This window comes from Acipenser ruthenus, chromosome 50 (assembly GCF_902713425.1).
Source record: "Acipenser ruthenus chromosome 50, fAciRut3.2 maternal haplotype, whole genome shotgun sequence".
In the NCBI taxonomy this organism is placed as follows: domain Eukaryota; kingdom Metazoa; phylum Chordata; class Actinopteri; order Acipenseriformes; family Acipenseridae; genus Acipenser; species Acipenser ruthenus.
Genome location: NC_081238.1, coordinates 1,206,333 through 1,230,100, shown reverse-complemented (window position 1 = coordinate 1,230,100; position 23,768 = coordinate 1,206,333). Strand labels below are relative to the sequence as shown.

Genomic DNA, 23,768 nt, shown 5'->3' with positions numbered 1-23,768 from the left:
TTGACTCGAGGGCCAAACCTGATAGGATCTGGCGAATCCGAGTGCGGTGAACCCGGTCCGTTTTATGTTTTTAATTCTTTGTAAATGCTGTCAGGTACAATTTCTGAAAAATAGGGTACAGCTGCATGAAACACCGCCAGGTAATCCTTTATTTTGCACAGATCACGGCTGCAGCACAGAGACCCTCCAACATGAGTCATTGCATCTCCTTTGCAACACAGCCTGACTCCTACCCTTCTGTGATTGTACATGATTGGTGAACACAGCGGGCAGTAAAGGTTTCCCCCTAGTGGTATTGTGTTTATATAACAATTACAATTGATGGAAGAAGTTTAATCCTAAACTAAACATTTGGCAAGTGGCTCACTAGTGTGAGTTTCTGGAACGGGTTCACGCAGAGTGATACACACTCAATACAACAGCTAGTCAGTTTAATACTTTATTAAATTTACAGAACAGCAAGCAGTGGAAGAATGTATTCAAATGCACATTTCTTAACAATCTTAATCTAACAAGAGGTCTACACTGCTCATATTTATACTGGTTTAAGTCAATGCCTAGGGGCAGCGGTGTGGAGTAGTGGTCAGGGCTCTTGACCGGAGGGTCGTGGGTTCAATCCCAGGTGGGGGACACTGCTGCTGTACCCTTCAGCAAGGTACTTTACCTAGATTGCTCCAGTAAAAACCCAACTGAATAAATGGGTAATTGTATGTAAAAATAATGTGATATCTTGTAACAATTGTAAGTCGCCCTGGATAAGGGTGTCTGCTACGAAATAAATAATAACATTCATAATACACACACACACACACACACATATATATATATATATATATATATATATATATATATATATATAAAAAGTTTGAGAAAAATGAAAACTGCTGTGTACCAAAATGATCAATAAGAGAAAAGGATATTTCAGGAACTTAAAAAGGTAGAATAATTGATTACAAATCAATTATCAGGACGTGTCGGACTACAAGTCCTTCATCGGCTGAATATAAGCACTGTTTTTTTGTATTCAGCCGATGAAGGACTTGTAGTCCAAAACGTCCTGATAATTGATTTGTTATCAATTATTCTACCTTTTTAAGTACCTGAAATATCCTTTTCTCTTTTATTCATACACACACACACACACACGATTGACAGACAGACAGACACATCACAGTCGGTGTGATCAATCAGTGCTATGGAACAAATGTTGCTCGGAAACAAAAGGAACGAGAGTTTATCTTCAAACTGGGAACTTTGGATCCTCTGGGAATGAACATTCTATTCTAATAATCATGACATCATCCACAGAATTTTGTAGAATTACAAATTTTGACTAACAACAAGTTTGCTGCACTGTTTACACCGAATCTTCAGCTGCTCTGCCTGTAAATGAATTTTGCATTTTTCTGAGATACGTTTTGATGTTTTAAAAGTACATCTCATTTATAATACCGAAAGCTCACATTTTAAAAATACATTATTAGCGTAAGTAATGAAACACTAAAGCCTGTGCATATCTCAGAATAATGCAAAACAGATGGCCAGTGGTGCTTATGCAGCATACAAGTAACACAGCTACCTGTGTGACTATGAAGGGGAGTTATTACATTCAAATCAATGTATTTAATTTGTAACTGTCTTTAAAAACGAGGAATTAGTTTCAGGATTGCTCTATTAAACCGTTTCAGTTCGCTTATACTGTCAGTGTGTCATTACATTAGCGCATAGTCAGTTTATAAAAGTATTCTCCAAATCAATCCATTATTTTTTTTCTGCTGTGTGTTCGTAGTGTTAAATAACACAAGGCGACAGCAGGAAACAGCATGAGACCAGCTGTTTAGATCCCTGAAGAATGAGAAGCTGCATACTCTATGAGTTCTGTTTTTGTTATTGTATTATCTCTAACACTTCTATTAATACATCTAATACGCAACAATAAGCAATTTCGTTTTATCGCAAAACTGTTGAAGCCCTGATGTGTTATACACAATTGAATTATTTATGTTTTAAGATTGTTTCATAATAAATCATGGTCATAAATTGTCTGAAACTGTGTGTGTGTGTATATATATATATCATCATTATTATTATTATTATTATTTATTTCTTAGCAGACGCCCTTATCCAGGGCGACTTACAATTGTTACAAGATATCACATTATTTTTACATACAATTACCCATTTATACAGTTAGGTTTTTACTGGAGCAATCTAGGTAAAGTACCTTGCTCAAGGGTACAGCAGCAGTGTCCCCCACCTGGGATTGAACCCACGACTCTCCGGTCAAGAGTCCAGAGCCCTAACCACTACTCCACACTGCTGCTCATCATCCACCATCACCATCACCATCATCATCATCATCATCATCATCATCATCATCATCATCATCATCATCATCATCATCATCATCATCATCATCATCATCATCATCATCATCATCATCATCATCCTCATCCTCATCCTCCTCCTCCTCCTCCTCCTCCTCCTTTTTCAATCCACTGCTGGATGAAGGCCTCCCCAAGGCCTGTCTGCTGTGTCTCTCCTCCACGCTGCTCCACGTGTTTCCTAATTTCATCTTGCCATCTCCCTGGAGGTCTTCTCCTTGGTCTCTTTATATCTCTTGGGATCCAGTCTAGCATCTCCTTGGTCCAGCGATGGCCTCTTCTTGCTACATGTCCGGCCCACGTTGCCATTTCAGTTTTTTCGCTCTGATTATGACATCGCCTGCTTTTGTTTGCGCTCCTTCCTGTTCCTGTCTCCTTATTCCCAGCATGCATCTTTCCATACTCCGTTGAGTCGTTTGTGATTTTTGAGTCATTTTTGCATTGAGGGTCCAGGTTTTGCACTGGCAGCATGGATTGGTCAAAGACTTTCCTCTTGAGGCATAAGGGTAGGTTCCCTTTCAGAACCATGCTGAATCTTCGCAAGGGACTCCAGCCCATTTTTTCTGTTGATTTCGCACCCAACACACATTTAAGCGTGTTTCGTTACTGTGAGTTTATCTCTTGGCATATTTTTCAGCCAGCTTTCAGTCTCTCCATGCACGGGAAAGGAATTCAAACTTACTGCTGAACTGTGACCACTGCAGTTCCCTTCTCATCGTTGATCTCGAAATGCTTCTGTAGTTGTGTCTCAACTACCACTAGATCCTAAAATAGTAAGAAGAAACTATTTTAAAACCGTTCAGTACAGCAAAGGAAGAACAGGATTTCAAATAAATGCTCATTCGCCAGACATTGAGATACCAGTATCCTGATATGTGGGGGGCAGCAGTGTGGAGTAGTGGTGAGGGCTCTGGACTCTTGACCGGAGGGTCGTGGGTTCAATCCCAGGTGGGGGACACTGCTGCTGTACCCTTGAGCAAGGTACTTTACCTAGATTGCTCCAGTAAAAACCCAACTGTATAAATGGGTAATTGTATGTAAAAATAATGTGGTATCTTGTAACAGTTGTAAGTCGCCCTGGATAAGGGCGTCTGCTAATAAATAATAATAATAATAATAATAATAATAATAATGTGCCATTGCTTGCTGCATATACAATGGTTAAATAATACTTTAGTGTGTGGTGTTTGCCTAAGAGACTGATCGCGATCGCTATGTATAGGGTTTGTTGTATATTAATATAATAAAAACTTGATTATACTGCGTTTATATTTTTAGCAGTATTAGCAATACAAATTATGCCTCTATGACAGCCATATGGAAATTATTGATATCATATCAAAATATACATATTGGTGCCCATGCCTAATTTTTACCATTTAAAATGCAAGGTCGAGGCTGATACACAACATAATTACACAGAGACTCATAATGCAAGGTTAATGTATTTTCCTATTGAGTGAGAAGTCCCACTGAACATGGTCTTTAGAGTTTCTCTCCTGTGTGAATCCGCTGGTGCATTTTAAGGTCTCCTGAATATCTGAAACTCGTCCCACAGTTAGAGCAGTAATACGGTTTCTCTCCTGTGTGAATCCGCTGGTGTCTTCTCAGGTTTTGCAATAAATTAAAACTCTTCCCGCAGTCAGAGCAGCGATACGGTTTCTCTCCTGTGTGAATTTGCTGGTGTGTTTTCAGGCCCCCTGCTTTACTGAAACACTTCCCACAGTCAGAGCAGCAATACGGCTTCTCTCCTGTGGGAATTCGCTGGTGTATTTCAAGGTTTCCTAACGGACTGAATCCTTTTCCACAGTCAGGATATCCTCCACCTGGAAAATATGAACAGGAAAGAAAGTAAGGAGAGACTGCTTGAAGGCTTATGGCGTGTGGCTAGGTGGTGGAGTGGATTCAAGCATGTATATTTCATCTGTGAGGGCTTGCACTGGGTTACACCAGCTTAAAAACACAAAGTTAAACTTAAAACCTGTAAAAGCAAAGTCAGTAAAGACTGATGCTGGTGAAACCGAGCCCTGGGATCAAAATCTGCCTTCAAAGTTCTCCTGTAATGCTTCAGGTCTATTTCCCCTAACACACAATGCAATTATGCAGTTTCTCAATTATATATTTCTAGCAATATTAGACCTGTATCTTAAGTTCACCAGTAGTGAGTCCTATCTTGAACTGGCTGGAATGGTACAAGAAAAACAAATACCTAGTAATCTAACTGCTATGCTCCCTGCCTCTCAAGCACACTGTGGATATCACGCAATCTAGAATGACAATGTCACAGCTACTGGGAGTCACTCACCTGCAGGACTGCATTGTGAATATGACTGCCCGTCTTCCTTTCCACCTCCTTGCGTGCTGTTGGGAGAGTCATCCTCTCCAGCGCCTCGCTCTCTCACGCAGATTCTCTCCAGCACCACGCTACACTCCCGCAGGCGTACAGGCTCCAGCTCAGGGATGTTTGGTTTGAAGTCCTCGGATTCTTCCTTCCCTGGTTCCATGTGCTCAAACTCTACTTCAGGGGGCTCCTGTTTAATACAGACAATTTCCAGCCCCTCTTCTTGTTTCACAGGAAGGGGTTCTTCTGTCTGGGGGATCTCCAATTCATCGTGCTCAGCTTTAATCTCAGAGACCTCTGGCTGGCTGCTGTCCCATTGCACCTCACAGAGCTCCTGTTTAATGGGGAGGGAAGCCAGTCCAGGAGACTCCACTCTAATGGGGACAACTTCAAGTTCAGGGAACTCCTCTTTAATCTGGACAGATTCCATCTTCACACTGTCCATGGCAGCACACGGGATTCTGTTTAGTAGCTGCTGGGGAAAAAAAAAAGTATTTATTAATTTAAAGTGCTATTAAGGCCATTCAAGGGACTGACAAAATAGCAGGGGTGGCTTTACTATAGAAGGGTCAGAATTTATTGTAATGCAATCCCATGGTGTTATAAACTTAACTGCTGAAAAAGTTTACACAATGTATTTAACTATTCAATATATTATTCATTTTTCATGCATTTATGCAAACTGTTCAATATATTTGTTTCAGTTACTTTTTTTATATATACCGGTATTATATATACAGTTAACTCTCATTAATATGAATTTCAAAAGGACTAGGATAAGAAATGTGTCTCATCAGTAATTCTTATAATCAGGAGTCTAAGCCAAATGCATCCTGTCAGTCTGAATTGAAGTTACAGTAACACTGAAATCAAATTTCAACTGCAGTACAATCAAAACTATTCTACATTGACATTGCTGTTGGAAATACGATTGGAAGTGAACTTTTTAAAAGTATGCATTGCAGAAACATGTTCATGTACTGTACTTTGAACCCGCTGAAGCCTCCCTGAACTGCATTTGAGATCTGCATGTGCAGCTGCTGTGCCAGTTCCTCAGGGCTGTGTCCTACAGTGGTGCCAGATACAGACACGCTGTACAAACCACAAATGTAATCTCTCCCACAAATGTAATAACCAGCTGTTCACATATATAATGTCTCCATGATAATGCCCGTGAATCACTTGTTTTTGTAATAAATAACAACTGAAAGTTGTTAGAACATTTTTTGGGAGAGATTATTGTATTGATGGGCAGGTGGTTAATGTATTTGTGGGAGATATTGTATTGGTGGGCAGGTGGTTAATGTATTTGTGGGAGATATTGTATTGGTGGGCAGGTGGATAATGTATTTGTGGTAGATATTGTATTGGTGGGCAGGTGGATAATGTATTTGTGGGAGATATTGTATTGATGGGCAGGTGGTTAATGTATTTGTGGTAGATATTGTATTGGTGGGCAGGTGGATAATGTATTTGTGGGAGATATTGTATTGATGGGCAGGTGGTTAATGTATTTGTGGGAGATATTGTATTGATGGGCAGGTGGATAATGTATTTGTGGGAGATATTGTATTGATGGGCAGGTGGTTAATGTATTTGTGGGAGATATTGTATTGATGGGCAGGTGGTTAATGTATTTGTGGTTGATATTGTATTGATGGGCAGGTGGTTAATGTATTTGTGGGAGATATTGTATTGATGGGCAGGTGGTTAATGTATTTGTGGGAGATATTGTATTGATGGGCAGGTGGTTAATGTATTTGTGGTAGATATTGTATTGGTGGGCAGGTGGTTAATGTATTTGTGGTAGATATTGTATTGGTGGGCAGGTGGTTCATGTATTTGTGGGAGATATTGTATTGATGGGCAGGTGGTTAATGTATTTGTGGGAGATATTGTATTGGTGGGCAGGTGGATAATGTATTTGTGGGAGATATTGTATTGATGGGCAGGTGGATAATGTATTTGTGGGAGATATTGTATTGATGGGCAGGTGGTTAATGTATTTGTGGTTGATATTGTATTGATGGGCAGGTGGTTAATGTATTTGTGGTTGATATTGTATTGATGGGCAGGTGGTTAATGTATTTGTGGTTGATAATACGTTTGTGGTTTGCACAACATTCTGATCACAGGCATTTTTAAACCCCAGAAGCGAGGCGTTCTCAACATCAGGTATATTGAGCAAATCAGAAACGCTGACGAATTGCATCCACAATCTGCTGTTGTGGGACAAATCACGTTTGTTTTATAATCAATTTAAACAATTGATTTGAATAATTAAATAGTTAAAATATCCTCTCTCTCTCTCTCTCTCTCTCTCTCTCTCTCTCTCTCTCTCTCTCTCTCTCTCTCTCTCTCTCTCTCTCTCTCTCTCTCTCTCTCTCTCTCTCTCTCTCTCTCTCTCTCTCTCTCTCTCTCTCTCTCTCTCTCTCTCTCTCTCTCGATAGACAGATAGATATAATGAAATACAAAAAACAACGTTGTCTCGTTTTCGATTTACTTGCCCGGCGCCTTTCAGTTTTTTACATTTTATTTGAATCGGCCTTGTCAACGCCTGGTCCTGCAACACCCGTGAGTCGCAAACAATTAAACTTTCATTCCAAATAAATGTAACTTACTTTGTTTTGTATCGTCCACGCCTATCAAACTGGCGTGTAACAAATACATAAATAAATAAATAAATAAATTTAACTCCGAATGCCTCAATGTTGTTGTTGTTTTTCCTTCGTTCTTCTCTAATAGAAATGCCTGCTGGCTCCCTTTTTTAAACGCTCCACTATGCAAAGATATTATTATTATTTGAAGTATCTGTCTGTTAATTTCCAGAACAGCACTGAAATGTATTCTTCGTTTTTTTCTGCTGTTTATTGCTTAGCGGGATACGATTACCGAGGCTCTATATTGCTCGCATTGTCAGGTTTTGTGTTCAGCACCCCTCTTGGTCTCTTTTTGAGCTGGTACAACTCTAAGGATGCGTGTTTTTTTTTACAGCATGTGGTTTTCTGTGTAAAAGAAATGACTGTAAACTTGAATTTCACTTTTAAAATCACCCCTGCAGCATGATTATTTTAAACATTTCCTTTTCAGGGGTAGAGCGATTGCACACATACAGCGTTTATAGCATTTATCTATTTAAATGAACACGATTCAATCTGGACACATGACCCCCTTTTAAAGCTAAAGACTATTTCTCTAATTACTGCTAGTCTCAAATTACTGTTCCCAAGGTAGTCTTCACTCTTCCAGTAACCACTGCAAGCGACGGGTGTGTTTCCTGTTTGCTTAAAAGCTATTTACGAACTTCCACGACCAGTCCTCGGACCTGCTGCTAATGGCAATCGCAAAATCATTGGAGAAAAAAACTTGATTTTGATGGCCTGGTTGATATCTTTGCAAAAATGAAGCCTAGACAAAATCCGCTGCTTCCCTCGGTTTATTCATGCAATGCCAGACGTCGTCTTTTTTTTTTTTGGTTTGTCCCAGTATTTAGTGAAGTGACGCTCGATATTAAAGTGGTCCAGGTTTTGCTTTGTATCGTATATCTGCATTCAAACGTGCAATTAGGCTTTTGTCAAAATAAATACCCCGAGACGCTGTTTCCATTTCAGGAATAGTGTAGTTACACAGCTGGCGTCAGACCCCGATTAGTACACGTGTAACCAATTCACCCAGGAGTGTTAAACTAGTGTATGATCAGCGATAAGCAAGATTTGTCAGACTAGCTGACAATACTATTCTTGCCATGAAACATGCACTTTTTAAAACCGATTTAGGATTTTTAAAGAAAATGCTATAGCGCTCACTGAGCCTTCAAGAGCCCATGCATTGGCAATTGGATTTTGCACCCTAGTTAAATGTGTCTGACCAACACGATTGCACATTTTATTGAAGCTCTAGAAATTCAATGACGAACTTGCTGAAAAATGTGTTTCTTTCGGTACTTCTTGACGGTTTCATCGTCCTGGACGGCATTCTCCAGGCGGGTGAGACGGTACAGCGTCACAACGTTTTCAAAGACAAATTTCACCAACGAGCTCGGAAGTCAGCAAGACAAGAAACCCACACAGAGAAGTGTAAAGAAGCGAGGCTGCGTGTCGCACACAGATACACAATGAGGAGAGGGAGGAGGGCAACAAACACTACAGCGATTCTATACAAATCAGATGACAAAAAAAATAATGTACTTTAAAAAAAAAAAAAAAAAAAAAAGAAACTTTATTTCACGACCTTTAAATAAATACTTTACAGAGCCAATGTAAAAAAAACACAACACATTGTTTCTGTAGAACAAACATTTCATGACAGTCAATTCAATGGAGAATTCATTAAAAACAGCCCCGCCCCCCCCCCCAACAAAATAAATTCTGTTTGGGTAGTAGGCATGTGGAAATGTAGAATCTGTACAGATTGGATCAGGGTTTGGTCCGATGAAATAAATGCACCGAGCTCCTATTCAACTTGGCTTACTCAAAAAAGACCTTGCACACCATCCTATCCACCATTGAAGAATACAAACCAGTCTCTGCTGACCAGCAAAGACACACAGAGCCTGTCCTTGGATTAGAGGAGTGCACTTTGCGTTGCCTTTTCCAGTAGCAGACAATTTTTTTACCTAGTCGCAAACATTTAATGCAATATAATCCACCCCTTCCTACAAGACACAAATGCATTGTACATTTACTATACATAGAAATTTGCTGTATAAGTTACCCTCCCCCAGCTTTCAGACAAGAAAAAAAAGACAGACTAGGGAAAGAAACACATGTATAAAACAGAAGTGGAGACATGGAGGACAAATAAACTCCCACAGCCTGATTCATGATTCACTTTTTTACATTTTATTGAACCCCCCTCCCCCCCCCTCCCATCCCATCGTAAAGTCAAGAACCACCATACTTCCCTCCCCTGCTTATCAAGGTACAAAAAAAATTCTACGGTTTAAAACGGATGCAGTAAACCATTAAGCTTTCTATTTTTTTATTTTTTTAGGCTCAGCTTTATGCAGTGCTATTTCTGAACTCCTGAAAAATGTGTCCGAACTGCCTAGACCACCTTGACACAAGCTACCGAAACGGTTCTGTATACCTGCGTCCAATTCCGCAGAGTCCCCTTGTAAAATAAACTTGTCACAGTGCTTACAGGTTTCAAAAACTGTCCTATCCCCTTTTAGGAAAAGCCAATAGCCACCACTGGCATAAAACTCACTTCACGGAGCAGCTGCACAAGCTATGAGACTAAATGCTAGCTTTTACTGAATCCAGCAAACAGTGGCTGTAGGAACAGTTTCGATGTGAAACGAGAGCGGCAGAGTTTACCAGCAAAGGTCCCGTCTTGGATTTTGAAGCGTCACCCCCTTCCTGAAATCAAGATCCCCCAAAAAAGGACCCAAAAAAACACAACTGAAAGTCTTCTGCCGAAGTCAGGGAGGCCCGTGCCGTGTTTCATGCATCCAGAAGGTTTAGGCGGGTAAAACACACAAGGAGTACTGTCTCTAATCTGGATGGCCAGTATTTTTGTTTAAGTCTGGTTGGTGTCTCACTCCCCCCCCCCCCCTGAACCCAACACCCTGTCTCAAGGGCCGAGAGAGAGTGGGGGCGGGGGGTGGGGGAGTATCTCTGGGGCAATGGAAGGAAAATAAAAGGATGAAAAGAAAGCTGAGGAACCGGGTGGTGTGTGTGTGTTGCGTTCAGATGAGGTCAGCCACGTTCATGGGCATCTCCTCCACGGTTGTGTTGTAGAAGGTCTCGATGTCACGCAGGGTGCGCTTGTCATCCTCAGTCACCATGTTGATAGCCACGCCCTTCCTGCCGAAACGCCCGCCTCGACCAATCCTGCACAGGAGGGAGAGGCACAGTCAAGACATGTGTGCAGTGCCTCGCCAATATAGACAACCAAGGAAGGTCCTGGGATACTCTGAACACTACTAAAAACTACATGTTAAATACTTATTAAAAGATCTGATCTTTTTTTGCAGTGTAGGTAATAAGTTCACAGCAAACCTGTAGAATCTTGCATTTGCCCACCTGTTTACAGCACAAGTCTACTTAACAGTGTACGTTCCTGTAAAGTTATTTGGCTGTTTAAGACTCCAATAAGCACTTCTATTAGTACCTTACCCAAGGGAAGGTAACATTTCAAAAACACAGACTGTGTTAACCTTGTACAAGGCATTTGTGTATTTCTAAAGTTGTTCAAATTCCCCCCAATAGCCATCTTGCATCCACAATTGCATGAATAGATTCTCTTTAGGACTTTATGCAAGGACCAGCCTATGGGGCAAGCTTGTGTGCAAGCATCCTGTATCGGGGGGGTGTGTCAGCTGCAATAAAGTCGTGCGACAGGACTGCACAGCCCGGGAAGCACTGTGGAGAGCAGCTGCTTTCTCTACCAAAGACCTTCATTCCTGCCGCAGCACTGCAGCGGCTGGGAGGAGAGGGAATGCTCTTTGGACACCGATGCAAAACCGCAAGAAACTGTACAGAATACCTCAAGGCATTGAACAGCTTAATACTGGATTACAGAAAGAAGGTTAAGAGACCAAGTGCCAATCAATGCTCTAAAAAGTCAATTTACAAAAGCATTGTTGTATTGGTTATTGGACTTGCCCATGTTAAATTTGCAAAGCATTGTAAGAAACGCCACAGCTAAACTGTGCGCCACGCAGCAAGTCACATGATCAGACTGCAGCTGGACCACTTGAAGTGATTAGGTCAGATCTGCCAAGTTTCACTGAATTTAGTACTTCTACATCAATGTGTTAGATGCAAGCAAAGAGCCAAACAATCAACAGAATAAGCGAAGGGTTTTATTTCCTTAGGTCACCCGTAGCTTCAAACACACAATGAGAATTCTAAGGTTAAGTCGAGATGAAATGATAGCTGTATCAGTCCAGACTATACAAGATGCCTTTTATTGGCCTAACTAGACAAAATCCTAAGCTTAAGACCTCAAAAGGTCTCTTCAAGTGAAATGGACCTCGAAGAGACCTTTGAGGTCTTGAAAGCTTGGGATTTATTGTTTAGTTAGTCCAATAAAAAGGCATTGCATCTTTGTCCAAGGTAAAGCCAAGAATCCAAGCACTGGTTTTTTCAGTGCACTGCGTTACTACAGCACTCAAGGCACTGGCAGAGATGCGACACATTCTAGACTTGGTTTCCCAGTTTCACTTTGTGAAATCCTTGGTTAACGTCAAGCAGACACGCTCGACCTCTAATAAAGTAGCCGCGGGGCGAGGCGCTCACCTGTGAATGTAGTTCTCACGGTTGGTTGGCAGGTCGTAGTTGATCACCAGAGACACCTGCTGCACATCAATACCACGAGCCTGGAGAGGAGGAGGAGGAGAACATTACTGACTGCAGAGGGAGATCAGGGCTTAGGAGCAGACACTACAGCAGAGCAGAGACTTACTGAACCATCATCCTCTCTACAGCAAGATGAACCCTGTTACTGTGTCACCAGCTAGCCTATAGGGGTGTAACAATCCACTAATGTTGAGATAAGCGTCACAATATAAAAAGAGCATCACAGTACAGGGATGACCCTGAAGGGCGACGATGCAAGTAGAAATGTGCATTCAAAAAAAGACAAATTGGGAGTGCATTCATGTAAACCGTAAAACACTTTGCTCAAACACCTGGTGAGCTACAATGAGGTATGTTGTGCTTGTGGTCTTGTATCAACAAGATGATTATGTAAAGCATCACGATTCAGTGACACACAATCAATCTAGCCTACTAGTGCTGGTGTGAGCTGCAATAAAGTCGTGCGACAGGACTGCACAGCCCGGGAAGCACTGTGGAGAGCAGCTGCTTTCTCTACCAAAGACCTTCATTCCTGCCGCAGCACTGCAGCGGCTGGGAGGAGAGGGAATGCTCTTTGGCTTTGCCAGGTTGGGGACGGCGCTCACCAGCAGGTCTGTGGTGATGAGAACACGACTGGAACCGGAGCGGAACTCCCTCATGATCAGGTCTCGTTCCTTCTGATCCATGTCCCCGTGCTGCAGCAGAGAGAGAGACACCACGTTAATGTTTCACACACATTTCAAAAGAGATTTGGCAGTTTTTACTTTGTATTTCAAATGTGTCACTGATTCACAGGCAGTATTTAATAACTGTTCCAACAGAGACTAGAATAAAATATGCTTGTTTAATTACTTTACATTTACTAAAGCAACTTTTGATGTACTGCGTCTATCAAAAGAACGTTCTGTACAGAAGCAAGATTCGCTTTAGGACAAGGTGTGCCCATAGCATGAACCAGCCGTGCCTCACTGTGTGGAGGGAGCTGGGATGAACATGGACGAAGGCTTCCTCTGACCCTGTCGGATATAAGATTCAGCACCACTGAGAGGCACCGCCTTGCCCAGCGACAGGGGGGGGGGGGTGACCACCAATGGAGGATTTCACAAACACTCAACTTGAATTCCTAGTCTTGCAACTTTGTAAGTTTGCATGTTACAGATTTACACCAAGTCTGTGGAGCCAAGTAGTTTTAGCCCTCTCTGGAATAGAGTAAACTACACAAAGCAGGGATGGATGCAAGACTCACTTTGCAGAGCAGTTTGATCCATTCCTTGTTTTACTGAGAGCAATAAGACATCTGTTCTTGTTACCTACACACTGATGCTAAATCAAGATTGTGTTAAAGCCTGGAATAGGTGAAACTGCTATGCAATAGGAGTCGTTGCCATCCCTGCAAAAATAAATGCCTTGCCCTGTTTATGCAAAGCATATCCAGCTCACACTGGGTAGCCTACAGCTGGATCTCCCTCCGCAGAACCGGAGCCCTCCCTGGAGCGCAGACTCACCAGAGCGGAGACTGTGAAGTCTCTGGCATGCATCTTCTCCGTCAGCCAGTCCACCTTCCTCCTGGTGTTGATGAAGATGACGGCCTGAGTGATGGTCAGGGTCTCGTAGAGGTCACACAGGGTGTCCAGCTTCCATTCCTGCACAGAGGGGTGTGGAGGGGGTCAGGCACTGCAGTCCGCTCTACTCACAGCTATAGGAAACTCCTGCCTGTCAACTACTGGTGTAGGGGGCTGACTAATCAAGCAGCGTTGGAGTTGATTTCAAAAACTAGCAGTTAACTTCGTACAGTCATGCATTTCATGACTAGTTTGAATATTTGTACTACTGGGTCTCCATAGTTCTGATCCAAGGTCCCCTTTGCTGTTTTCAGAGTCTGTAGGGTATGATCACAGCCCCAGAATCCTCCAGTCCTGGACACACCCCCTGACAGAACGCCAGCGGGCAGCCGGGAACTGGATGGGATTGTGGGATCATATGACACGCATGGGGATCATCATGAAACAGCAGCTGGGATCAGGGGGGGGGGGGGGGGGAATCATTTCTGGACTGTACGCAAGATTCCGACAGTGAGCCACAAGCCTAACTGGGGCAGACTGGAGTCCCAGTGCAGACTGGCTTCATCTCATTGTCTGGAAATGAACCAGTTCTAAAAATCACTCCACTAGTCAGGCATGCGTATCAGTTTAAACTGTGTGTTACACACTTAGAATTCTCCCTAAACGTTTACCCGCTGTCAGATAAGCAGGCTACAGGAGACATCGGTGTAGTGCAAGCCAATGGAGGCTTCAAAAAGCTCAGTCTTCCATATATAATTGAGCGCTGTACAGTAATTCAGTATTGTATCAAGTGCAAGTCTGTTCAGATTAGTGACACATGTCCAGTATGAGTCTCAGTGTTAATAGCAGCTCCAGCAGGATTTCTCACCTCCTTCTCCACGTTGATGTAGAACTGTCGGATCCCCTCCAGAGTGAGCTCCTCTTTCTTCACCAGGATGCGGATGGGCTCCCTCATGAACTTCTTGGTCACCTCCAGCACATCCGCAGGCATGGTAGCCGACAGCAGCACCACCTGGAGGAAGTGTCAACAGTCAGCCTACCATCATTTACATCTACAGAGTCTTGAATGATAGAGATGTGAGCTAGTAATGCATTGCAGGAACCCGTTCCTCTTGCAGTATCAGTTTAATTTTAAGAGCCTGATTGTGAATACAGTCTGGTAGCAGGACCATGACCTTGCTATGTATGAGGAGGACAAAACTTCAGCAAGCAGCAAACTGAGCTGTTACTAAACTGACAGAAGCAAAAATAGGATTGTCTTTACAGAACACAAGGGAGGGGATTAAAAGCGATTTCTGTCAAGCTGCTGTGCCCATAGCATGAACCAGCCGTGCCTCACTGTGTGGAGGGAGCTGGGATGAACATGGACGAAGGCTTCCTCTGCCCCTGTCGGATATAAGATTCAGCACCACTGAGAGGCACCGCCTTGCCCAGCGACAGGGGTTGAGGGGTAATTGTTCAGACTGTTTAAAAAGGAACCTAAAATCACACATTGAAGCGTCAGGCAATCGCCCCTACATTTAGTTTAACCCTTAGCGTTCCATTTATTCAGCACGTCAGATCAGATTTATTTTCAGGCGCAGTTTATTTTAGACGCGCTGTTTAAAAGTATCCCCCCCCCCCCCCCCACAGTAAAACAGGTTTAAAAGGCCCTGCATATCAACAGGACACTCAGTACTGCATCTCCAGCACCGCCCCACCCCTCGTTTGCTATATTTTTCAAATAAATCTTAATAGTACATACTGATAAATCATCTCTTGATCACTCGTTTTATCACCAAACTCCTCAATAATGCGATCCAAGTCGTTATTTTATTACTACAACATATAAAAAAATCTCTGCAAATGTCTGTGATATTCTCCGAGCGCTGGATGCGGAAGCAGCTATCTTGTTTGTGTATGTCTGTTATCGGGTCTCAGTATTCATGAGATACGCCCCCTTTTTTTTCGGCTTCTCTCGGCTCCTATCGGTCTCTCAGCCATTGAATGGTTCTCTGCTTTTTCCCGGGGGAAAAACGACTACAGACCTGTTTTCTGCGTCTTTTTGATTATGCCGGACAGGGTCAGACATTGGACCGGAAAGGGAAAATTGCGATGTTGGACCAGGTCCGACATTGGCTTAACCCTTTGCGGTCCTGACTAAATATTAAACTAGGATTCAACCCAATCTTGGTCAGGAGCCATAGTTGTAAAACTACTCCACCTTGGAGAAAGGGCTGGAGAGAATGACCTTCTGGGGCAAATAGGAGCCACTAACTCTGCTGCCTTAGGACTAACTGCGCAGGGTCAGAAGGCTCTTGTGAACGTCTGCGCTGCTCACCTGTGTGTTGGAGCTGAGCTTCTGGAAAATCTCGTAGATCTGGTCCTTGAACCCTCGGCTCAACATCTCGTCAGCCTCATCCAGAACAAACATCTTGATGTACTTTGCAGCTGCAACACAAGGAGCTGGGTAAGAGGCTTGCAGAGCTGGAGACCCCCTCCAGAAAAGCACAATGGGGAGGAAAATCTAACAAACTGAAGACTTAGCCAATTCCAGTACTTGTGCTCAAAGCAGACTACACTACTGCAATAATGCTATCCAAACCCTGCCATGAGAGATATTTATTAATTCAGCTTCTCAGCGCTCTCAAGATATTTAAACAAGATCCTACACTGAAAGTATTGGCTTTTGAGATCTCTAGATTAGTAGGGCAGCAGTGTAGAGTAGTGGTTAGGGATCTGGACTCTTGACCGGAGGGTTGTGGGTTCCATCCCAGGTGGGGGACACTACTGCTGTACCCTTGAGCAAGGTACTTTACCTAGATTGCTCCAGTAAAAACCCAACTGTATAAATGGGTAATTGTATGTAAAACATAATTTATTTGTATGTAAAAATATGATATCTTGTAACAATTGTAAGTCGCCCTGGATAAGAGTGTCTGCTAAGAAATAAATAATTAGTGTGATTAAACTGATTAAAGAGTTTGTATGGGACATGCTGTTTTCAGAGTCTGTAGGGTATGATCACAGCCCCAGAATCCTCCAGTCCTGGACACGCCCCCTGACAGAACGCCAGCGGGTGGCCGGGAGCTGGATGGGATTGTGGGATCATATGACACGCATGGGGATCATCACGAAACAGCAGCTGTCAGGGTCAAGGGTCAAGTTGAAACCAGTCACTACATCCACAGCGTCTTATTTTAGATAGTTTGAATTCAGTTTCCAGGGCTTGAAACTGGCACCAGCCCTCCTGCTGCACCCAGTCCTGGGGTTCAGAACATATTGAAACAATTACATAGGTGCAATAGATGAATAATCAGGCCGTGGTAATTCTGCTTTGAATTAACCCGACACACCCGAGTCAAATTGTTCCTCAATTAGGGAGGCACAAACTTGCCAACAAGCTGATATTATAAATGCTTAATTGAGGGTGGGTGTGACAGCCAGGGCTGGTTTCAAGATCTGGAAGCTGGGTGAAGGGGAGGGAGGTGGAAGACACTCACAGAGGTATTTGCGGTTCAGCATGTCAAACACTCTGCCTGGGGTTCCCACAACTATGTTGGGGGCCTCAGCCTGCAGCTTCTGCACATCATTGCGCACGTTGGTCCCACCGATACACGCATGGCAGCCAGCGCCCATGTAGTCACCCAGAGCCAGGATAACCTTCTGGATCTATAGAGAGAGAAAGAAAGATCAGGCAGGGCACAAAACACACACCATTGAGAAGAACCAGGTTTGCATCTACAAAACAGGAGTTCAGTCGCTTCAAACTCACTTGGCAAACGCATTGTAAGGATTGGCTGTGTTGCCTTTTTCTGGTACGTTGCACTGCAGACTTCAACTGAAGTATTTCCCCTGGTAAACGCACCACTGCATTACACAGTACAACAGCATTCTCCAGTGTTACTAAGTTTATGGCAGATTATATAGGGGAAATACTTAGACTTAAATCAACATGTTGATTGCATTTCTGTAATCGTTCATGGCAAACTAAATAAAAAAATCATCAACTGTCCAACCAATTCCTCCGAGCTGTGAAATTGAGAATTAGCATCTCACAAGGGAATTCAAGCTGCTGTGCCCATAGCATGAACCAGCCGTGCCTCACTGTGTGGAGGGAGCTGGGATGAACATGGACGAAGGCTTCCTCTGCCCCTGTCGGATATAAGATTCAGCACCACTGAGAGGCACCGCCTTGCCCAGCGACAGGGGGATTAAATTAAATACAAATACAGGGTTAAAAGGCTGAACACTAGTTTCTAGATCCCTGTAGAATTAAAATATGGTTCATCAATTGTCTTTAACTCAACACATCCTCATTTTATCCTCCACAGTAGCAGATCAGATGCTTTGGACCTGAACTGCATCGGGTCCTGTTTGGGTCTGAATGCAAACTTTCACGGTTCGGGTCAAAAATCGAATTCAGGTCTGAACTTGAAAATTGACAAATTTTTTCTGTCCTTTCAGCTTTCTAAAATAATGTATTACAAGGTAAACATACCGGTATTTGTACACTGTAAAAGCAGGAAGCAATTGGGGAGGAATAAGCAGTGTTGTTCGCTTGTTTGATACGAGGAAAGATCCTTTCAAACAAACGTTTTGATCAGTATCGTGATCTTTAGCAAGGTCTGCATTGCGTACTGAATGCACAGCACGGATTCAGATATTTACAGCTGGGGCCACAGAACTTAATCAGGGACCAACTAAAATAGATTAACACCAACTAGGGTCTGAAAACAGGAAATAGTCTATTTCCTAGTTAAGTTTCACTTTCCCCTAGATATTGCGAATGTCACAAAGCATTTAACCAGTCCACTGCAGTAATAAGCTGCAGTCAGTAGTGTTCCCCTGTGGTCTGTGTGAAAGCGTACCTGCTGGGCAAGCTCTCGAGTGGGAGCCAATACCAGGGCCTGGGTCCCCTTCAGCTCGATGTCAATCTGCTGCAGGATGGAGATGGCAAAGGTGGCAGTCTTCCCTGTGCCCGACTGAGCCTGTGCAATCACATCGTACCCTGAGGAGAGAGAGAGAGACAGACGGTCAGCACAGGACACCAGGGCAATGCCACACCCGCGCCGTGCAATACCCCGGGTTCGAAACGCATTGAATACTTCAACACACAGGGAGTGTTAATCAAATCAGTATAGCCATTGTAAGAACCCCTGAATCACTGGTTATAAAAACAGCAACATGTGCCACTGTGCAGGTCCAGCAAAATCTTACTGGCTTGAAAATTGAAGATAACAATTAACAGGAGTTAGTAGCAGGTAAGAGTTTGACAAAAGCTTCATTTAAATGCACTGGACTAATGGAGAGTCTAAAGTTATGAATCCTATTGAAATGCATTCATTAGAGCCATGCATGGCTGTCTGCTTAACCCTGAATGCACAGGGTTCATTCACACACGACTCAATTTAAAACAAAATAGACACGAGTTGGGAGTGGAGCCATAGATAGAAAATGCTTGAATTAGTCCTCTAGAGAAGCGGGTGTGCCCATTGCATGAACCAGCCGTGCCTCACTGTGTGGAGGGAGCTGGGATGAACATGGACGAAGGCTTCCTCTGCCCCTGTCAGATATAAGATTCAGCACCACAGAGGCACTGCCTTGCCCAGTGACAGGGGCTAACTGACTGGAGTTTAAAAGTAACCTACATCAGTACGTAGATCACCCCATTTCTTCCCCCACTATCAGAATTAAAATTAGGATTGAAGTCCAATTTCAACTAAAGGCTTTTGTTAACCTACACTTTCAATGAATGTGTTAATTTAGTCATCTTTATTTTAACTTTTGCCTTAATCTCACTGATTTCTCGCACTGTACCCCAGCTGCAATGCAGCAAGATGCAACTAATTATGAAGCCATTTTGAAAATAAATGTCTTTGCAAGACCCTAATAAAAAACTGAACATTGGTATCATCCTTTACAGTCTTACTGATCCAATCAGAATCTCTCGGTTCTGGTTCAGCATGGATATGAACAGAAACTCATCCCCCACCCTTTGAGAAAACCAATCATCTCCAGAGTGCTGGAACATGGCTGCCCCAAAAACACAGCAAAAAAAAAAACACACATTTAAAATTATGAGCGAATGTCCGAACATGAAAATCCTGTGTTCGTCCCAGCACTAATATATATTGTTTTAAGAACCTATCCATTAGGGGTGCAGTTATTTGTGATGCAACATGTATGGGTACGAGACCATGTACAGAACACGCTGCACCGCACCCATTCTGCTGCAGAATCACTACAGCGGACCTCTACACTGTGTTAGACCAGGATCGAGGGCTCTGAACACTTCTACACGGGTACAGGTTTATTCAGGATTGCTGCCATTAAACGTACCCTTGATACAAGGGAGAATAGCCCGCTGCTGGATGGCAGAAGGTTTCTCAAAACCATAGGCGTAGATTCCTCTGAGCAGAGTCTCGCGCAGATTCATCTCATCAAAACTGTCCACGATCTCATTCCAGTTACTCTGCAGGGAGAGACAGGATCAGTTAGCAGGGAAGGCAGAAAAAAACAACACTCCAAGCAGCAGACAGCAGGGGTGGAATTTCAGTCCCTGAAAAGCAGAACTGGAGTCAATCTGAAGATTAAAATGAAAGTAGTTAATTAGTAATGCACCAGGATTAGAAACTCACTCACTGCTGGGTCAGACTTCTTTGAGAGGACTTCTGAACCCAGGACTGGGTGCAGCAAGCAGGGAAACAGGATTGGAGGGTGTGTGAAATACAGCACATCTTGCACAACACTGAGCCTTAAAGAAACAGCACAGCCTGGACTGATCACAGCAAGACTCCTTTGCAGAAGATTTTGATCCATTCCAAACGCTACTGGGATCTTAACTAACCACTGTGTACAGGTAACTACCACAGCGTGGCCAAGCTTGTAAAACCAGGACTCTGCCAATAGGGGTGTGACGATGCACTACACAGAGCATGTGGGTCTCTACACCACATGCATCATGATGCATGCAATTGTCCCCACTGGCTACTTGGATGATGTGAAACAAATCAAAAGGTTAATTAATCAAGGGAGCCACTTTGTCAAAAGACAATTAAACAGGACCCAGAACTATAAAAAAATGTAAGTGATTCAAAGATCATTTGGCGATTTACAATGAGCCATGTTGTGGCTTCACACCTCTATTCTGAGGTCATGTAAAGGACGGATCACGATTCAGCGATACATTAAGTGTTTCACCCTGATCAGTTACACAATGGCAGTCTCTCCCCTGATCACCCTGGCTTTGTAAACCGGTTTTCAGTCAAATGCTTGGATTTAAAGCTGCCGTGCCCACAGCATGAACCAGCCGTGCCTCACTGTGTGGAGGGAGCTGGGATGAACATGGACGAAGGCTTCCTCTGCCCCTGTCGGATACAAGATTCAGCACCACTGAGAGGCACCGCCTTGCCCAGCGACAGGGAGGGTAAGGGTGGCACTTAAACATACAGAAGTGAAGGGTGTGAAACGCCAAGACTTCAGAGCTATGTCTTCAATTGATTCAACAGATAAAAATGCTTCTCCCAAGTTACGTATTTCTTTGACTCCATTATCCAGGGCGGTTTACTATTGTTAAAAGATATCACATTATTTTTACATACAATCACCCATTTATACAGTTGGGTTTTTACTGGAGCAATCTAGGTAAAGTACCTTGCTCAAGGGTACAGCAGCAGTGCCCCCCCCCCACCTGGGATTGAACCCACGACCCTCCGGTCAAGAGTCCAGAGCCCTAACCACTACTCCAAATCTCAATTCTGGTAAAGTTGTGACATATCTGTTCACCAGTTTCTCAGACTGCGATACGAGTGACAGGTGGATATTCTGCCTTGATCGAGCGTTTGAAGTTCAGTGCCTATAAAAGGGGTGCGGTCTCTACACTTCCTGGTATCCTTCAGAAACACTGGATATATTCATTCAGGAGTGTAAATTAGCCTCCTATTGCATAGCAGTTTCACCCATGGAGCTTGATTATACCCAGTGCATAGCGAACAAGCTCTGATGTGTCAAACTCCTAGTAAAAACCAGAAACGGATCAAACTGCCATGCAATGGGAGTTGCCTCCATCCCTGTAAAACTGTCACATTGAGAAATGCAAAGTTAGCTACAGTCTCAAACCAAATCCCCCCCCACAAAATCCTCACCTCGATGACGCCATCTGGCTCCATTTCTTCGGGGCCATTGTCTCTAGTTCTGAAAGAGAAAAGGAGGCAGGTTATACAGCTGGAGAACCTACAAGCATTCACAATGAGACCTCCCCCAGCATCATCTCCATTTGAATTGACTGTTCACAGTGTTATCATTGTGTCGATGCCTCCCTCACTAAAACCACCATGGACATTATCTTATCAAGCCATCTGCTGCAGGTACCCAAAAAAAACACACATCTATAACCCTAGTGCTGTTTAAGCGCCGCCGTCAACTCCACCTCCCCGCCATTTCCAGAAATTCATTTTAGTGCTTGATGAGTCAGCGACCCCGTGACGGTATTCATACATCGCAGCCGAAACACTGAACCTGCGGTTTCTGAAGCACATCTACCGATAGATTAGGATGTACCCGTGATGGTTTGTCGGAAAAAAAAATAAGTTGCTTACTTTGTAAGAATTTTGTAAGGAGTCTAAAACCGTGGGCTGTAATTCACTAATTTAACTGCGCTTACACAATCGCACAGGAATTGCAAACAGCACAATAACGTTAGAGCAAGATTAACATGCGTATAATTATTATACAAGGCATGTTTTCTGTTTTTTATATAGAATAAAAAAGAAATCGTACAGAAACACTGTTGAATACGCCGTGGTAACCAGTCCGAGCTATTCAAAATGGGGGGTTCGTCTCCAACTAAAATCCGGGAATGTGGACGCGCTCCTGCGTCACCGGGGGAGGGGGGCTAGACGATTCCTCTTTTCTTAATCAATCCGATAAATGTATCATGAAAATTACATCGGGGGGGGATAGCTATACCCCAAACCAAAACACCCGACGACACCCCCCAGCTCAACCGGGTCTGGGAAATAAATTCAACCGACGTTAACAAATCCCACAGCTATGGCGGACATGAAAAAGCACACCCTTCCGTGCTGCGCAGGCCCTTTTCATTTAGATCAGGTGTTACACAGCGCTAACACCGCCATCCATTCAAAATAAACGAAATATAATAACCACTACTTTGATGAGTCGGTCCCCGGCGCTCCGCACCGCGTTTTAACCGCGATCCTCGCCGGGTTTCCCTGCGCTGCAACGGGCCTGCAGCGCTTTGTCTATCCGGCAAGGAGGCCATGTGCTCCACGTCTCCATTTTCTACTGGAGCTACTAGCTAAAATAAAATTTAAAAAGCGACGGTGGGCACAAAACAGACTCGCTTCGGATCGCTTTTTAATCACAACACGCTCGGTAATTTCCAAACCTCAATAGTCAATTATCATGATTAGCATTATATTCGTTTTTTTAAGCTACAAATCCGATCGGCCTCCTTCTTTAATGTCGCGGCCTAAGTATCCCCACTATATAGGATGACTTTACGGCGGTTTAGGCGGATTTCATCCCCTCGCAAAAAAGACACAACGCTTACATGACGACTTGCCCCCATGACACATTCTCGATGCTTTTTTTTATTTATCTTTTTTAAGCTGAGCACGGAGGCCTAGCAACCAACGTCATACAGAAACGTGACACACACACAAAAAAAATCACAAGACCGACTCTGTATCCTGCGTAGAAACATTAACAACCCGAATTCAGTTAAAATACGGCCGATAAAAACATCTTTCCATCTCAGACTCGCTTCACAAGCGAACAGAGGTCGATAAAAATGAAGACCGCGGCTCTCCGGTTTCGTTTACTTAGTCAATTTTTTTTTTTTAATATTGAAAAGCCGGCAGTTTAGACAATTGACGCGGGTGAAGTGTCCCAAACCTCTCACAAAAAAACATATAGACCAAAAAATTTAAATATTACCGACTCTAGACACACAAAAACACGAGAAATATATATTCGGGAGGCGCAGAAAATGTCGTTTAAAAGCGACCTCTTTCCCTTACCTGTCTTCAAATTCAGCCGACATTCTCACAAAGAGCGAGCCAGCCGCGAGGATCTTTTATATACCAACACGTCCTCGCCAAGGCGACCTGCTCATTGCAGGAGCAGCCCGTCAATCAGCGCTGTGCCCACCCTTTGTGACGTTGTATTGGCG

The 23,768-nt window shown here is 43.4% G+C and overlaps 2 protein-coding genes and 2 non-coding genes across 4 annotated transcripts; all 4 read right to left on the bottom strand.

Moving 5' to 3' along the window:
• Positions 1 to 3,513: 3,513 nt before the first annotated feature.
• Positions 3,514 to 5,227, bottom strand: LOC131721944 (zinc finger protein 79-like). Its single transcript, XM_059015310.1, has 2 exons — positions 4,690 to 5,227; positions 3,514 to 4,210 (listed from the first exon to the last, which is right to left on the bottom strand). Exons 1-2 carry the CDS (start codon positions 5,168 to 5,170, stop codon positions 3,870 to 3,872), a joined length of 822 nt encoding a protein of 273 aa, XP_058871293.1. The 5' UTR covers positions 5,171 to 5,227; the 3' UTR covers positions 3,514 to 3,869.
• A 3,697-nt stretch (positions 5,228 to 8,924) lies between these two features.
• LOC117404609 (eukaryotic initiation factor 4A-I) lies at positions 8,925 to 23,742 on the bottom strand. Its single transcript, XM_059015308.1, has 11 exons — positions 23,617 to 23,742; positions 21,718 to 21,766; positions 19,913 to 20,045; positions 18,442 to 18,581; positions 17,074 to 17,242; positions 15,912 to 16,021; positions 14,460 to 14,603; positions 13,535 to 13,672; positions 12,635 to 12,724; positions 11,970 to 12,049; positions 8,925 to 10,559 (listed from the first exon to the last, which is right to left on the bottom strand). Exons 1-11 carry the CDS (start codon positions 23,637 to 23,639, stop codon positions 10,415 to 10,417), a joined length of 1,221 nt encoding a protein of 406 aa, XP_058871291.1. The 5' UTR covers positions 23,640 to 23,742; the 3' UTR covers positions 8,925 to 10,414.
• LOC117404651 (small nucleolar RNA SNORD10) lies at positions 13,898 to 14,037 on the bottom strand. The gene has a single exon (XR_004544672.2). It is a non-coding gene; the product is annotated as a small nucleolar RNA SNORD10 (small nucleolar RNA).
• LOC117404653 (small nucleolar RNA SNORD10) lies at positions 16,571 to 16,710 on the bottom strand. The gene has a single exon (XR_004544674.2). It is a non-coding gene; the product is annotated as a small nucleolar RNA SNORD10 (small nucleolar RNA).
• Positions 23,743 to 23,768: the final 26 nt, after the last annotated feature.